This window comes from Saccostrea echinata, unplaced genomic scaffold (assembly GCF_033153115.1).
Source record: "Saccostrea echinata isolate AGI-Se365-2 ecotype Australia unplaced genomic scaffold, CSIRO_AGI_Sech_v1 ptg000006l, whole genome shotgun sequence".
Classification (NCBI taxonomy): Eukaryota; Metazoa; Mollusca; class Bivalvia; order Ostreida; family Ostreidae; genus Saccostrea; species Saccostrea echinata.
Genome location: NW_026889755.1, coordinates 14,899,049 through 14,916,009, shown reverse-complemented (window position 1 = coordinate 14,916,009; position 16,961 = coordinate 14,899,049). Strand labels below are relative to the sequence as shown.

At 33.1% G+C, this 16,961-nt stretch overlaps 1 protein-coding gene across 1 annotated transcript in view; it reads right to left on the bottom strand.

Annotated features, from left to right (window-relative positions):
- LOC133180430 (uncharacterized) overlaps nt 1-9,081 on the bottom strand; it is a 36,924-nt gene extending 27,843 nt beyond the window's left edge. The window contains exons 1-8 of the mRNA XM_061314959.1: nt 8,892-9,081; nt 6,493-6,594; nt 6,087-6,255; nt 5,699-5,740; nt 5,355-5,446; nt 4,977-5,099; nt 1,848-2,099; nt 1,260-1,300 (exon numbers count right to left, since the gene is read on the bottom strand). Of these exons, the coding sequence (XP_061170943.1) occupies nt 1,260-1,300; nt 1,848-2,099; nt 4,977-5,099; nt 5,355-5,446; nt 5,699-5,740; nt 6,087-6,255; nt 6,493-6,594; nt 8,892-9,081 (1,011 nt within the window). The remainder of the gene's footprint in view (nt 1-1,259; nt 1,301-1,847; nt 2,100-4,976; nt 5,100-5,354; nt 5,447-5,698; nt 5,741-6,086; nt 6,256-6,492; nt 6,595-8,891) is intronic.
- Between the last annotated feature and the right edge of the window lie 7,880 nt (nt 9,082-16,961).

Here is a 16,961-nt window from a genome sequence, read left to right as displayed (position 1 = left end):
GCCATAGTCTTGAAATCTTTTTATATATTTCATCCAATATAATTGCCTCGAAAAAAGTAGAATAAGCTCTTGTGTCGAAGTTGTTTTGTTGATCTTACTAAATTTCCTTTTAAAGTTACGTACAGTCTCAATCTAGAGCAAACTTTTAGAAGTACTTTATGCCAACTTGCCATTTTTTAAAGACCTTTATTTGCATAAAATTGCCAATTGCCAACCTTGACTCAGATTAAAAGCAAAACATCAAATGGCATTTACAATAATGTATAAATTGTTCGTTCTTAAAAAAACATCTACATGTATTTGAAATTTATGTAAAGTGCATGAAAGCAAATGAAAAACATTTAAGATATCATGCATTGCACTTTTATTCTTAAATCCTACTTTTCGTCGGTATAACAGTCACCTAGGCACCTGGTACCACTTCTGGAATTTCCGGGAGTCCGTGTGTTATGCCCTGTTCACAGGTTTGTATTGTTTGTGGGTTGTTCTTGAGATCGATCACTGTTCGTTACCCTCTTCATTTATCCCATGCTTATCTTTTATATTAGTAAAGTATTAGTTAGTAAAGTATATTATTTTTATGGCAAAGAATTATATTAAAATGATATTGTGTATTTTAGAAAAAGAGTTATGCGGTGGTAAATTATGTTATTGATCAGTATATTACGACATATGATTTAAGAGATAGTCATATTGAATAGAATAATTACTTTAGGAAAAAAATCATTTCAAATTTGAAACAATATAAGTATCTCAAAGAAATGAACCAATGAAAATGAACCAGTCTACAATAAGAAGCAATTGGGTACTTTTTAAAACGCTTTTTTCAATAAAAATAGATGTATTGTTAATTGTAGCTTATAAACGAGAAGGGCCTCTGAGTTCAATCTATTTTACCGAATTCTGCCGTTTTCCAATGTATACACGAACAACAATGACAATGCTGCAGAATGGTAAATCGTTCCATTTCATTTGGTCAAAAAATTATAATTCGGGGGTTTATCTTGTATGAATGTTTCCTCGTTAAAGCTTGAAATATTAAGAGAAAAAGTTAATTTATTGCTCAAGAAGTCCTAAATCATTTCTTTTGGCATGCATGTAACTGGATTTAAAATCATTGTATGTTAAGCATATATGATCAAAACGATTGCTATGAGATTTGACTGATGTTGTACTGGATTAATAGATTATGAGATGATTAATGTTGTAAAAGATAAGCAGGAAATACTGTACAAAATTGATGCATTCAAAAAAACTACCTTTAGAAAAGCTTTTCTGATTTCATCTATAGGCAAAGGTCCTGAAAAATAAAAGTTCTTTTCTTATTAATAATCTAGTAATACAATGTACGTATTTCATTTTTTTTCTAAATCGAACATGTATGTTTCTAGTATTAAAAATTAGCAATGCATAACCTTTCATTAGCATCAGTGCATAAATTGCTTTGTATGACAAAGAACATTAGAGTTTATCTGCACTAAACAAGCTATGAAACATTAATTCGAAAAATATTCATTTTTTTATATTTTACCAAATATTGGGAATCAGCTTCATGCATATGGTCTCCGTTCAGATCGAGTGTTTGTAAGAGGCTACAAAGATTTCGCTTCATATATTACTTGCAACGCGACAAAAGGAAAACACGGGAAAAAATCGACCCAATAAAACGAACACTTTTGGGGTATATTAAAATTGCTTAACTAGATGGTACTCTTTCTTATATCCCTATTCATACTTTTCTTATTGTTAACATAGAAGAAGGATAAAGGTACAGATATAAACTAAAAGACTTCTTAGTTTACCAACGTCTGTGTTGACAGTAAGTGACAGGGAAGAACTTAGCTTACCTAAGTCAATGTTGTCAGTGAATAACCGGGAAGATCTTAGCTTACCAAAGTCAATGTTGTCAGTGAATAACCGGGAAGATCTTAGCTTACCAAAGTCCATGTTGTCAGTGAATAACCGGCAAGATCTTAGCTTACCAAAATCCATGTTGTCAGTGAATAACTGGCAAGATCTTAGCTTACCAAAGTCCATGTTGACAGAAATTGACAGGGAAGAACTTGATGTGTTTTGCAAGGACACGGAGAATTGAACACCTGCAAAACGAATTAACTGTAACAATTTTAAGTGTTCCCCCTTGACCAAAATAACTGCATATAAACATATTAACAAGGTATATGCATCTTGTACCATCTGGCATTTAAGGTCTCATTTATGTGTTAATAAATCGGGCTTTTTATAGAACCCGATTAATTAACACTTCCATAGTTGAATTTAAAACTTGAAAATCTCTACTTTGAGATATTTTGGGGTAAAAAGATTGTTTCCGTATTACATATCAATCAAAAGAATAATGAAGAGCAAATGAAAATAAAAGTATTTTCCTTATGTGTGTCAAATTTAATAATTTTAAATTTTAAATAATATACCTCTTGTATACATACGGTGATTGGCTGAGCTGCTAAAATTAGACTGTGCTGTTACTGTCTCAACTGAAACCTCAGTTGTCGTTGCTTTACCTTAGAAGACATAAAATGACAGTATGTGCAGAGTTCAGTGCAGATGGATCCACACCAACAATGGATTTCACTTAACAAAATTTTGCTTTTGTTAACTTATAGTTGACCATAGTAAGTGTCTTTGAGACTGATTTACTACGAAATCTTACTCTATAATATATAGAAATATACAAGAAATAGTTCCATTAAATAAAAAAAAAATGTGCATGTATGAATTTTAGAACATAAAATATGACAACCTGAAATCCATAGTAAAAATACTTTGATTAACTATATTAAAAACTTTAATTTACTAAAGTAAAAACTTTGATACTATGATAAAATATGTGTTTGAGAACCACTGACGCCCCATTATGGCAAACTATGGCGAAGGTTATGGTTTCCCAACTGCAAGTCAAAATTCAACGTCAAGTGATCAAAAATGTTGTTACCCGAAGAAAAGACTTGTGTCAATGGATATACCTGGTATATATGAAGGCCAAAGCTCCAACCATTCAAAAGTTATGGTCAATGTCAATGTTTTCTAAAAGTGGGTCAAACTCAAATGTCAAGGGCAAAGGGTCAAAATTAATGGTATGCAGGGGAAGACCTTGTCATAAGAAATACACATGAAAAATATAAAATTCCTAGCATCAACTGTTCAAAATTCATGGCGAAGGTTAAAGTTTTTCAAATGTTGGTCTAACTCCAAGGTCAAGTTCAAAAGGTCAAAACTGTTGGTATCCAAAGGAAGGTCTTGTCACAAGAAATATACCTGTGAAATTTGAAAGCCCTAGTACTAACTGTTCAAAAGTTATGGCCAAGGTTAAAGTTTTTTAAAAGTGGGTCAAACTCTAAGGTCAAGGTCAAAAGGTAAAAAATATTTACACTCCTGGAAAGACCTTGTCACGATCAATATACTTGTGAAATATGAAAGCCATATCATCGAAAGGCTTTCATATTTCACAAGCTTTGAAAGTTATGGCCAAGGTTAAAGTCGGGTAAATTTTTGCAAAAGTGGGTTAAAGTCCAAGGTCAAGAGGTCAAATATGTTGGTACCCAAAAAAGGTCTTGTCACAAGAAGTACACATGTGAAATATGAAAGCCATAGCTCCAGCCAATCAAAAGTTATGGGCAAGGTTAATGTTTTTGCGGACAAATGGACAAACAGGCAGACGGACGGACAGGGCAAAAACTATATACCCCCGAATCTTCGATTACGAGGGCAAAAAAAAAAAACAAAACAAAATTTAAAATAAAAACAAACGAATGATTCAAACATTGACAAGGAAAGAAAAGCGTTTCCCTATTCCTCTTTCTTCATAAAAAATGCTCCCTCTACGTACAACTATTCACATAAAAATATAATATATATTCAAATATAATATGTATATGATGTTCAGGTCTTATAATTCTCGTCAAATACAGCTGTACAGCTCAAAAAAACTGTTAATCTCATATGCTTTTTTTAACTTAATAAAATTCACATTTTGGAAATATATTGCTACTAAAGAAATGCATGTTTTGAAACAGGTCTGATCAGACCCCAAGCTTTTTATTTTTGTTTGAATCGCGACTGTTCCGGAACATCGGAAGTGCCAACACTACATTTTGTCTAAAAAATTCTTCTCTTGTGCTTTATGACTTATGGCATGACCAAAATAAGACATTTAAATCCTTTTTCTGGGAAATACTAACATCTTATGGTATCTCCCGATGAACATAATAGAGTTTCTTAAACTAAAAGCATTTTCTACACTAATGCAGTCGATTGAATCTACACTACTGCAGTTGATTTAGTTGAAATTTATGGTGGAAAAAGACTTCAGTAAAAACATATCATCAGCTAAAGAGAGCCGTATGAAAGACAATTCAGCAGTAATGGTACTCAATTTTAAAAACGTTCTTTGAAAATCTATTTTATAGAAAACCTATTGACATTAAGGCTGTTATTCTCAAAAAAAGGGGAACTAAATGGGGAAATATAAGAAATGAATGTGAAAGCTTGATATGTTTAATAGCAATTTATTTCTTTCAAAATTGTGCATATTTAGCAAATTTCCTCCAGGGAAAGTTTACTGAAAAACAAACTTTCCTCAAATGCATAGTTAGCGATTCCTCGAATTTTTTGCTATATAGTACATTTGCATTACTTGTGACAAGACCTTTCGGATTGTATTATGATATTTGACCTCATGACCTTGATCTTGAAGTTTGATGTAGTTTTGAGAATTTAAGTTTAATCTTTGCCATACCTATTTTTAATTCAATAATTTATGTTTTTTTTTTGTATAATGCATAGACAAGACAGGACACACAAACAAGACAGTTACAATATGACATAAACAATGGCACCCCATCCACTAACACACCGAAAGCGGGAAACCACAATTCTTTGAATTTGCTTGTTTTCTTTTAAAATTACTGACACAATTAAACCTAAACTGCAATTAAAATTTCTTAAACAAATCGTACCACATAATGATACAGATTCGTCACTTCCGGTCGGGCAATCCAGATGTCCGTCACACAAAAGACTCCGTGATATACAGAACATTGAATCACACCCATACTCGTCATCTCGTGATGCACAAGAACCTAGTATGTGTAAAAATGTACGGTCATAAAAAATACACTACTAAGAAAACATCAGAATATCTAAGAACACCCCCCCCCCCAAAAAAAAAAATAAGTTAAAACTTTACATAACGTGATGTTTACTGATCCGTAGATGTAAGTTAAAAATAAATGTTCTGAAATCAGTCTCTATCTGTGCTATATGTTGGAGACATTTTGTTTTTAATTCTTAGAAAAAATAAAGCAATTTTTAAAACTGTTAAAACATATTCTTACTTATTTCACAAATAAACATTTGGTGGACATTGCAGTTTTCGTAGAAAGGATCCACTCGATTCAATGTAATGTTAATTCCTTCACAGTTCGATCTTGGAAGTGAAAAAAGAAATCAAGCAATTCTATTGAAATGGTACAATATACATGTACATGTACTTTAAACGTTCATATTTTTCATGTTTTATAAACTTTTAAATAGGTCAAATAGAATTTGCACAAAGCTATTCTTAATTACCATCATATGTTTTACGTTATTTCGAGAAATATATCAATATCAAATAGATTTAATTGAAACTCTTCATAATGTCTATGTAAAGCAAGTTGAGAAACGTCTGTATACTTACCCGAAAGAACCAAGGTCCACCCAATACTGATTATATGGCAAGCTTGAACATAAAACCCTATCTGTTTTAATTTCTGATAGGAAGTATATTTACATGTAATGATGATTCTTAAATTCTCTGAAATGCTACCCAGTCGACGATATCGGGGAAAGAAATTGCTTTTTGTTTCATACTTTTTAATGAATGTTTGCCTTAATAAATTTTAGTAAATGTAATGACTCTTTCCTATATTGGAAGGACTTGAATTAATATCAGTGACCTGTATTGAAATCTACTTATCTTTTAAGTGAATGCAGACTAACAAAACTGACCAATCACTTACTTTTGAATACTTATTGTACGAAAAATATGCAAAACTTCAATAGTCAAATAAAATGATTTACAGTACCTTAAGTTTTGTGTGAGGAAATCTAGTTCATTTCTACTGCGAAAAAGAGCAAGATCCGCGCCTTGTCGTCTGCATGTGTTTTGTCCATCATACCAACCAGAGGGCGCTGTCATCACTTTAATGCAATGTTTTGAAATAGTAGTGGTCCATCCCGACTCTATGTGACAATCTACAAGTGAAATAATTTCTAAGAACACCTTAAACAGCTTCATTTCCACTACAATTATACATGTACATTGTTTTACAATAGAATAAAATCGCGTATACATTCAACATTTTTTAAATTAACATTTTATAATAAAGGTACATTTGTAATAAACAAAACTCAGCCAAATAACATTCAACAGCAACAGACATATTAATTGATGTCTTAGTTAATTACGAAAAATAATAATTTCATCCCCACCTATGCTCTTTGCCTGACAAATATAACGATTGCTCTCATTGCATGAAGCTACAGACCACCAGCTGTTCCTTAAAATCACACACAAACTGTCATTGGAATTTCCTGATAAAGAGTGTTTATTCTTCATTCAACATCGTTTACTGAATGTTAAAGCTCAAATGAAAGAAATCGAATTTCAACCAATGAAAACAATTATATAACCAGGGATGGGGTAATGGTAATTTGTAATGGTAATTGACAGTAATTAATTACAAATTTCGATGTAATTGAAAGTAATGTGTAATTGGCCCAATTTTCAATTACATGTAATTGTAATTTAATTAATTACTTTTGAGAAAAGCATGTAATTCACAATTACTTTTCAATTACATTCAATTACACTGGTGTTTGATAAATGGGAAATAGCCCCCCTCCCCTTTTTTTCAAATCCCAAACACTTTATTCAAGAAAGGTTAACTGATTTTTAGGACAAAATGTTCTATAATATATTTTAAAAAAATTATATATTTTCTTTATTTAGTGAATTGCTGTTTCCTCTCTTCAAAACTTTTTAATCTTATTTATCTCCTTGTTTATAAATATATTAGATAAAATTCATAATTTCAATTAAGTTGTTTATGAATTGACACTTAAAATATCTAGTTCAATGGCTTCTAATCCTTTGTTTGCCATACCTACAGCTTGTGTAAGAAGTGTAAGAAGTGATTAACAGGTGCTAATTAGTGCCCTAGGGTCATGTACATATTGACACTTAACTTAGAGATTTTACACACATTTTGACTTTACCTATTGATAGTTTTATACACATACATTGACTATGGCTTCCCACTAATCTTTTTTTTTAAATATATAATTTGGTGTTATAACATCAATTTTTATATTTTAATAAAAATTTGTGGGAAGACAGTAGTTTAACACACAATATGTCAAATACTATAACATTTTGAGATGTAGAGCTTAGGATGATGAAAAAAGCAGGAAACAAGGCAAAACGCATCCATTGTTTTGCATAAATATATCAGAAAGCTTAAAAACGGACACATGAATTAAATGGAAAACAGCACCCAGGTCCTGGAAAAGGACAGTGTCCCATTTGAAAATTGGCTCCTTTTTCCCCCAAAATTCAGGTAACAATTCCCAACTGATGACCAAATTCAATTTTTTGAAGCTGTTTATATAGAGAAACAACATGTTTTGAATTTTAATCATTTAAAACATTCATATAATATAACACGATAAAATCTTCTTTTTAAAATGTCAAAATTTCATTTTAATATATTATTCTTTCTAATTTTACTTTAGAGATAGTCGTAGATATCTAGTTAGTTTTACCTATTAGATTTGAGGATCCGCCTCTAAAGCTGGAAAAAGCGCTGATATCGGATCCAGATACCCATTTCCAAGATGATTGCTACAGTTTCAAATGTTTTAAAAAGTCTTAGAATTTCATTTTGGAAGGGGGTGGAGATTGAAATACTAGTAGTTTGTGATTTTTTTTTAGTGAATGTAATTACAATGTAATATAGGTGAAACTTCCTATTAATTTTGTGTAACTGTTGTCTATATTTCGAGGTTCAACAATGATTGAAACAATTATATTAAAAATCGATAAATTTGCAACCGTCTTTTAATTGAAAAAAAATTGAAAATCTATGTAGTCTTTTTGTGCAATAGCTACACATTATTAAAATCAGAAAACATTAGCTCTTCTGGTCTTTTAAACAGAAGAGTGATAAAATTATAATTTACATTCCCTTGAAGTCCAATCCAGTAAGATTTTGATCGGTCTGGAATGACGTCAGTTTGAACAAAGTGTTGATCGGTTGCAGTGATGAAGCAGGCGAGATCTCCTTCAGGAAACAGACGACAGTAATCACGTGCATCCCACCAAGAACGCGGCTCTCTAAACGACTTATAGCAGCTGTCGAGTTGAAATGTCCAACCTTGGTAGCAAGATTTTTCTATAAGTAAAAATATTTTGTAAGTTGCTGTTAATATAGCTATTTAGAATTCAGAACAATAGTAATGGTTAACATGTCATAATTCTTTTTAACGCATTCAGATCATTCAAACTCTCTCTCTCTCTCTCTCTCTCTCTCTCTCTCTCTCTCTCTGATTGATGTTACCATTATATGACATTGAGTGCTGACATCTGTGTACTTCTTCTTATCGTGTACTATCTCGCATAAAACTGTGCTAATTTTTTTTAAGAAATCCCATGACTGAACATTCATTTACATGGATCGAATAAATGCAGGATAGTTCATATATAATATTTAGGCGCCTTATTCATACTTCGCAAATATTGTATTTTAAAAAAAGTTAAAAGTTTTGACAAGAAAAAAGGAGGGATCTTGGCAAGTCGTAGAGTGAACAACAAATATTTGAGTTATTCCCACTCCCACGCCACTCTCTCCCTACTACCACCTCTTCCCCCTCCCACTCTCTCCCCCCTCCCACATTCTTCCCCACTCCCATTCTGTCTTCGCTCCCATTCTCCCTCCCCACTCCCTGTCTCCGCTCCGATTCTCCTTCACCACTCTCTCTCAATCTCTTTCTCCTCCCTCTCTCTCTCCCCACCATTCCCATTCTCTCTCCCCAAATCCCGGTCACTTTCTCCTTCCTCCCCACTCCCCTTCTCTCTCTCTCCCTAAATCTCTCCCTGTCCTCCCCTCTCTCTCCCCACTCTCTCTCTCATTCTCCATCCTCTCTCTCTATACCCCTTCCCCATCCTCTGGCCCACCTTCCTCTCCCCACACTTTCCCCTATCCTTCTCTCTCCTCCACTTCACCATTCCCTCTCTCCCCATCACTCTCTCCCTTCCCCACTCTCTCTCTCTCCCCTATCTCCCTGCCCACTCCCTATCCCACCCTCTCTTTCCCCACTCCCTCTCTCTCATCTCTCCCTCCCTACTCCCTCCTCTCTCTCATCTCTCCCTCCCCATTCTCTCCTTCCCAACTCTCTCTCCAACTCTCCCCACTCCCTCTCTTTCTCTCTCCACTCCCTCCCCACTCTCTCCCCCACTCCCTCTCTCTCCCTCCCCCACTCCCTCCACCATCTCTCCCTCCCCACTCCTACCCACTCTCTCTCTCTCCCACCTCCTCTTTCTCCCCAGTCCCTCTCTCACTCCCTCTCTCTCCCCACTCCCTCTCTTCCCCCCCCCACTCCCTCTCTCCCCACACTCCTTCCCCGCACTCTCTCTCTCTCTCTCCTTATTCCCTATCTCTGTCTCCCCACTTTCTCTCCCCCTCCCAACTCCCACTCTCTCCTCACTGCCCCTCCCTCTCTACTCACTCCCTCTCGCCCTTTCTCACCACTCTCTCATACTCTCTTTATTTATTGATTGTCCGTCGTATTCAATTACTTTAAGGCCTCGAGAAATAATATATATATATGCATAATACAAAGATTTTTCATAGTTTATTTACAATAAAAAATAATGGGAAAAATACTTATTCTACACTAAAGACAACATTCTTTTCGTTATCTTAAAAGAAATTTTAAAATGTTTATTCTTGATCTTTTTACTTAAAAATGGATTTAGCATAATTGTTTATTTATGCAAAAAAATGAATGTAATTTAAAATTATAAGGGCGATAACTTCAAACAACAGAAGATACTGCTTCCCAGTTCACAATTAGATCATTACGATGTTGTGTTTTTTTGTGTGTGTTTAATAGAGAAGAATTTTATATGCTTGAAGAACAATACTTATATATTTACTAACATGCAAGTAAGATGATATGTAAGCTTGAAATCCCAGATAGATATTATTTAATGTACCGTTATGAAAAGTATATGTGTGGCTGATGCCCTAAATTATCAACATGCTGAGAGGAGGTCTATAAAATATTCTTTATTTGACCAAGTATGTAATTAGGGTTTGACATTCACTATCCCTTTCCCTTGTATGCATTCAGTTCACTTAAATTCTATATTTTTATAATTTTTTCCTTTTCAGACATCGTGTCGTTGTGTTGAATGTTAGCCAAAACACATTTGCATCATGACTCCCTCGTTGTTCTACGCATTACGTGGTATGTCATATTTTCTCATTGCATAAAAATGTTCGTTTGGTGCTTTATTCAAATGCGTACAGTTAATAAGCCTACATGTGACGTTTACTTGTTGCATGGTTTTACTCTACTAACCATAGATTTCCACTTAACAATTATAAATGGATATTGTTAAATGATTAACCGTTAGGCCATCAGTGTGATTTGAGTAAATGTTCACCTTATTACAGGCCCTAGTCATGCTTCTTGGAAAATTACAATCATTCAATTAAGCAGTACTTAGAGCCATTCAATTCAAAAGAGGGCCATACAAAATGTGTGCTTAAAATTGTTACAAGGTTGCCTCTGTAGCGCGTAGCACCCTCCTCAAGCCATGTAACATTATAGAAATAAAGTTTGTAAACCGTAAAACATTTGAAACAAGCATTCAATTCTTAGTCTGAAGGAAAAATTTAAATTATGAAAAGGACCGGGGGGAGGGGAAGCGAACATGTTAGATATTCGAAATTCCTTAAATTCTGTTGCTAAGTTTTTTGGTTAATGCTGCTTTCATAAGGAAAAACATGGAAATTCAAGACTGGCAAATAGTCACATCGTTAGGACCTTGTAACACAAATTGCATAAGAAAAATTGGGATTAATTGCTACTTTGCAGTGTTACCATGGAAACAAGGTACCATTGGTTTAAAGTGATATTTTCTGCTGCTTTAAGATTTAGTTACCCTTTTTCAAAAAACGTATTTCTTGACTCCTCTTAAATTGTACTTATATCTGATAGAACTGAAGTTGAATATCATATATTTTGGCAAAGTTTGATGAAGAAAATAACGTTGTTGCCAAGGGTTACCAAGAAGGGAAAATGTTCAATTTTATTAGCTTTCTAGCAATATTCAACCCTACGTGGTAGCTTCTTGCATTCAGTTAGGAATCGTGTGGTTGTCAAAATTGAAAGGTTAATAATATATGTTCATAAATATCAGTCATAAAAGTTTTGGGAATCTACATACAACATGTACAAGGGTACCGGGGTACGTATCCAAGGAAACAAAATTTCTTTCAGCTTTTTATACATATTCTTTTCTATAGTTTCCACAGCAACGAGCTAATTAAAGAATTCAATTTGAATTTGTTGAAATGTGAAAATTAGGAGAACACCAATGTCTTTAAAATTGATCACAAGTTATATAGAAATGTGCATTTTAAAAAGATAAGTTCAGATTAAAACATACAGAGAGTACTAGTAAATTTGAAATCCCTTTGCAGTATTAAAACCATGGCAATCATTGTCAACCAATAAGCAAAATGACACTTCGTCCTTGGTACATGTATATGTTACAGGGCTCTTTTTCTATTATTTGGTTGCATTTCAACCTGTAATTGCTTTTATTTTTGAGTTTATGACTTTATAAAAATGAATGTATGAAATCACAACTTTTGAATACTCTTTCCCCATATATACATGTAGTAATGTATTCAATAGTTGCTTTCCCTAATATGTTTATCATACATTTAAGGCGTCAGACCTTCAACTTTTGGTTGTAGCATAGCGTGATACGCCCTCTGGTGAGAGATTGATGTTACGGCGTAAGAATATACTTTTTTAAAAAGTAGTACTTAGGAATAACTATATAATTCTTTAATAATGACTTTTTCACTAGTTATGCCAAGATAAAAAGCGAGAACAACCTTACAAACAACATTAACTTGTGGATATTACTTTATTATGACAGCATCTAGTTTTATAGAATTTTTTTTGTTTTAGTTGATACATGTAAGTATACTAAATGAACATTTCAAAATATTAAGACTATTTACCCCTATCTCTCACCTCTCAGAACCAATGCCCCAACTTCTGAGATTTTCCCTTTTTCACCTTGGTAACGAGAATATAAGCGGGCTGACTAAAAATTAACCTCACGGGGCCTAAAATACTTCACATAATATTATTTCTTATCGTGATTTATTGATATACTAGATGAAATCCCGCGCAAGCGCGGGGAATTGAATTTATACCACTACCGACAGAAAAATCTAATAATATACATGTATATATTGTAGTTTCTACTGACAGCCTACAGGCTTATAGCAGGAAGAAATACTTTGTTCAAAATCCCGCATGAAGTAGAAGTACGAAGTACGTCTCCAACCCCCCAACCCCTGTAAAACTTAAATAACAATATCATTAATTGACGTTTATTGTGAAACCTGTTATATACAATGTACTATGTTATGGATATTGTACTTCAGATGCTCTTATTTCATTTCCGTCACGAATAAAAGCAGTGAATATGCACATTTTACTGAGAAATAGATTTTTTTTGGGTAAAAATTCACAGTTACTTGGGTCTTGGTTTATAAATATGTATGTACCTTATTGATATGTAAAAACTGTACCTTCCCTTTTTTTTTTTTTTTTTACATGTATACATATTTATAATCCAAGACCTAAAAGTACCTGTGTCAAAATTAGCTTTTATTTAACGCCCTATGAATACACTGGCGGATTTAGAGGGGGCCCAACCCCCCTCCCGTTTTGTGTCCAAAATATACATAAAATTTAATAAATTATTTTTTTGGTGTGTCCGTGGGCCCCTACCCCAACCCATAAATGGTTGCCCCCCCCTTTCAAGATTCCTGGATCCGCCACTGGAATAGGCCGAGTATTTGATACAAAAGACTGTATTCAGAAAAAAAACTGAAATGTATTAATTAAAGCACAAAATTATATAACATAATTGTATTTGATTAATGCCTTATTCATTGATATTCTCTTTTCATGTAAGCAAGTTTATTACGAAGTACAAATTGTACTTCGGGTTCGTTGCCACGATGCTCTCAGTGAGGAAGATATACAAATTTTACCGATAAATTTATTAGGAAAACCTACTACATATACGTATGTAATAGTCTTTCGATATATAAATATATTCACAACTTACAGTGTTATCAATGATTTACCACTATTTCAATGACCATTCACACAAAAGCTTTTTTTCTTTTTAACATCGGGTTCGATGCTATATGATGTTCTAGAAGCTTCCGTCAATATTACGATCGGTGAATGACGAAAATAAATTGCACATTTCCCTTTTTAATCGGTTATCACAACTTATTTCTTTTATATCATTTAAATCAAGTTTTGATTGAATAATTCAGTAATGACGTTTAATGAAATAAATAAACGATTGCTTGTTGTCAGTTTCATTAAAAATTGCCAGTAACTTTGATCCGCCAATCGGAAACGCCACCGTACTCACGATTTTGCTATTTCATGGCTGTTTATAGAAAATAAAAGTAGACTTTTAATTTAATGTACGATACTTACAATGCTAGTGAAATCTAAATATAGTTTACGGACATCATCTTGTATCGTGTGTATTCTTAGAGGAGTAAGTAAGAACTCTGGTGCACCCGTTTCGGAGTTTATTTGCAAAATTTATTAATTTATAAGTATAGATGTGCTCCAGAAAAAGCAAAATTTATTTAATAGAAAACCCATTATTTAATTACAAAATAAGCCTTATGAGAAAAGATTTAAATAAGTTTGAATAATTCTTCCCGATAATAATTGATCAGGAAGAGTTATTATAAATATTTCATTTTTTCATTATTATTATTTTTAAAAAGTACCTGCTAAAATAGTAGAAAATACCACCAATAATTCCAAGTAAATACGTATGTCCATTTAAAAAAAACTGAAAAAAGTCGCCTGTGGCTGAATGGTTATCCGAAAGATAAATTTTATCCTGTTCTGTACAAAGCTTAGGAACGGCTTTGATACTGTGTAACGTTGGTTTTGCAGAATGCTGTGTAACATCTTAGACAAAAAATTGTTTTGTAATTTATCAGTAGGTTTGCAGATAAAAACTGACTGCTTGGAGACATTGCAAATTATTTATTAGCTTCAAAAATCATATATAAATATTTGTCCAGCTGCTACTGTTCCAGTCTTTTCAGTCCATTTCAGACTTATTTAATCCCCTGGAATAGAAAGTAAACCCTGTTATAGAAATAAAAGAAATTGCAATAAATATTATAACTCTAACGTAAGTGTGGAATTTTTTTCCCCTTTATCATACCAGTAATTGATCTTCATTTTTTTAAAAGGTTGATCCGTTTGGTAATTCTATCCTACTTAAGCTCAAATGAGGAAAAACTTCGATGTAAAGAAATTTAAATCATATCGTTTTTTCCCATAGATTTTTTTTTTTTTTTAATAGGAATGAAGTCTCCGGAAAGCTGTCGGTATTTTTTAAAATTAGTTTCCGACGTAGATATCCGGTATATGACAGTGGCAGCAGGACTGACACATATGCTGCTAAGTTGCGAATTGTAAGAGTTTTTGCAGAGCTTAATTGACATAATTTAATATGGCAAGATAAAGATGCATATGTAGTTATGCTGTCTATGTATATTGTAATATTAAGTTGAAATTCCTGCGACAGGAAGGAACGTAACTGCGTTGCATCTCGATCTATAAACAGGTTGGGCACACCCCACCAAATGGTCATTTATCCCCCGTTTGGTGGACAATCTCCCATATCGGAGACGACTTTTACTGACTAAATGGTGGACTTTTTTTATTCTATTCCAAATTTTATTAAAATAAAGCAAAAGCGCATTTGCATAGGCACTGGGGAATTTTAGTGAATATATTCCTCGCACAATTAACATAGTTCAATCAATTTTCCACGTGCAATTTCTCCATAACTTCGTAAAAACGATACCCATAGTTGTCCGTAACAGCCGAACTTCTTGATCAATCGATCAAAAAAAATTTGATTGTGTCTAGTACGATAAAAATTCTATTTTATCCAGTGGTTTAACTCTTGATAAGTTAACTTTCAATCGCTCTTATGATCGTCGTCAATATTTATTTCCATAAAATCCCGTTAAACATGAGCTCTTCATTACTTTACTGGTATGGTGGGCACTTACTGCTATAAAGTTAAATTTTTCTAGACTTGAACGTAATATCTGTTGTTATTTTTCTTTTAGGATGAAGTTCCATATTCCATGCGACCTTTTTGGTTTAATATGTATATTCCTGATGAATTTAATATATTTGATAAATAATTTTCAATAAAAGATTTACAAAGTGACTTTTGCAATTATTCTTGTTTTTGTTCCAAGTACATCGTTTTAAAACAATAATTATATCATAATCTAACTTCATTCACTATTTTTATAAAGAACAAAGCCATTACGTACAAAATAAAACGAAATAAAGGCGAAAACTTATTTTTCTTTTGATTTCCTAATTGAAAATTAACACAAATGTGCCTCCGTAGTTAAATCCGACTTTTGACCAGGTTAAAAAAAGATAATCGTTTTTATTGGTTTGCATTATTTGATTGGTTGCCCGGATAATCGAAATAGAAAGTAAAGAACGTGATTGACAGGTGCAGCATCATTGGAGAAGGAGGGAATTTTCTTTTTAAGTAAGAACTGAGAAACGTTGCTCTTGTTTACGTACATGACGTTTTATGTCAAATTTTTGAACGACTCTTCGCAAAAAATTACACATTGAATTTCCGATTTTTTTTCACTCAGAACACCGATAAATATCGATATTTTATTCCACATGGTTTAAAATTATGCGCCATTCCACGCCATTCTAGAAAATTGAACACAACCATTTTTCTCTCCCAAATGGTCAGTAAAATTCGTCTCCGATATGGGAGATTGTCCACCAGACGGGGGATAAATGACCATTTGGTGGGGTGTGCCCAACCTGATAAACAATGTAAGCTAAGGTAATTTTTATGGTTAACGTTAATGGTTTAACCCCGTTAGGTGGTCAGTCGCCCATATCGGACACAAAATTACTGACCAAATGGTTATTAAATTTCAGTTAGGTACATGAATTTGTGTAAGTGTACGTTGGAGGGGGTAGTGAGGCATATATGTAGCTACAAGTGCATTTAACTGTGCTTAATTGGTATAATTATGATAACTATGACACACGCCTACATAATTTCAGTGTGTTCTATTTATGTTCTTGAAATGAGCAGGTGCAGATGTTAATCAGCTGTATCAACATGGCTTTGCAACTATTATTAACTCTCAGAAAGATTTAATATTTTTCTCACATAAGACAATGTAAGAAGCCTGATGATTTAAATATGTATCTAATTCTGTGCTTTAACCATGTTAACTTTTAACTTGCTTAAAACAATAACTTAAAATGCAAAAATCAATTATTCTTTGAGTAGAAACATGCCTGAAAAGAGGGAGGGGATCACATTATTATCTATGCAAACACTCTATCAGCAGTCAGGGGTGTATTACTGTATTACTGCATTAGTGTAATTATCATAATCATTTTCTTTACAGGTGATGTTATGTAATACAATTATTAAATATATATGACTTGATTGAAAAATTACATTGCTGATGAATGGTGATAAATCTTTGTCTTGACATATCTGCTTGCTTTATCATACAGAAAAT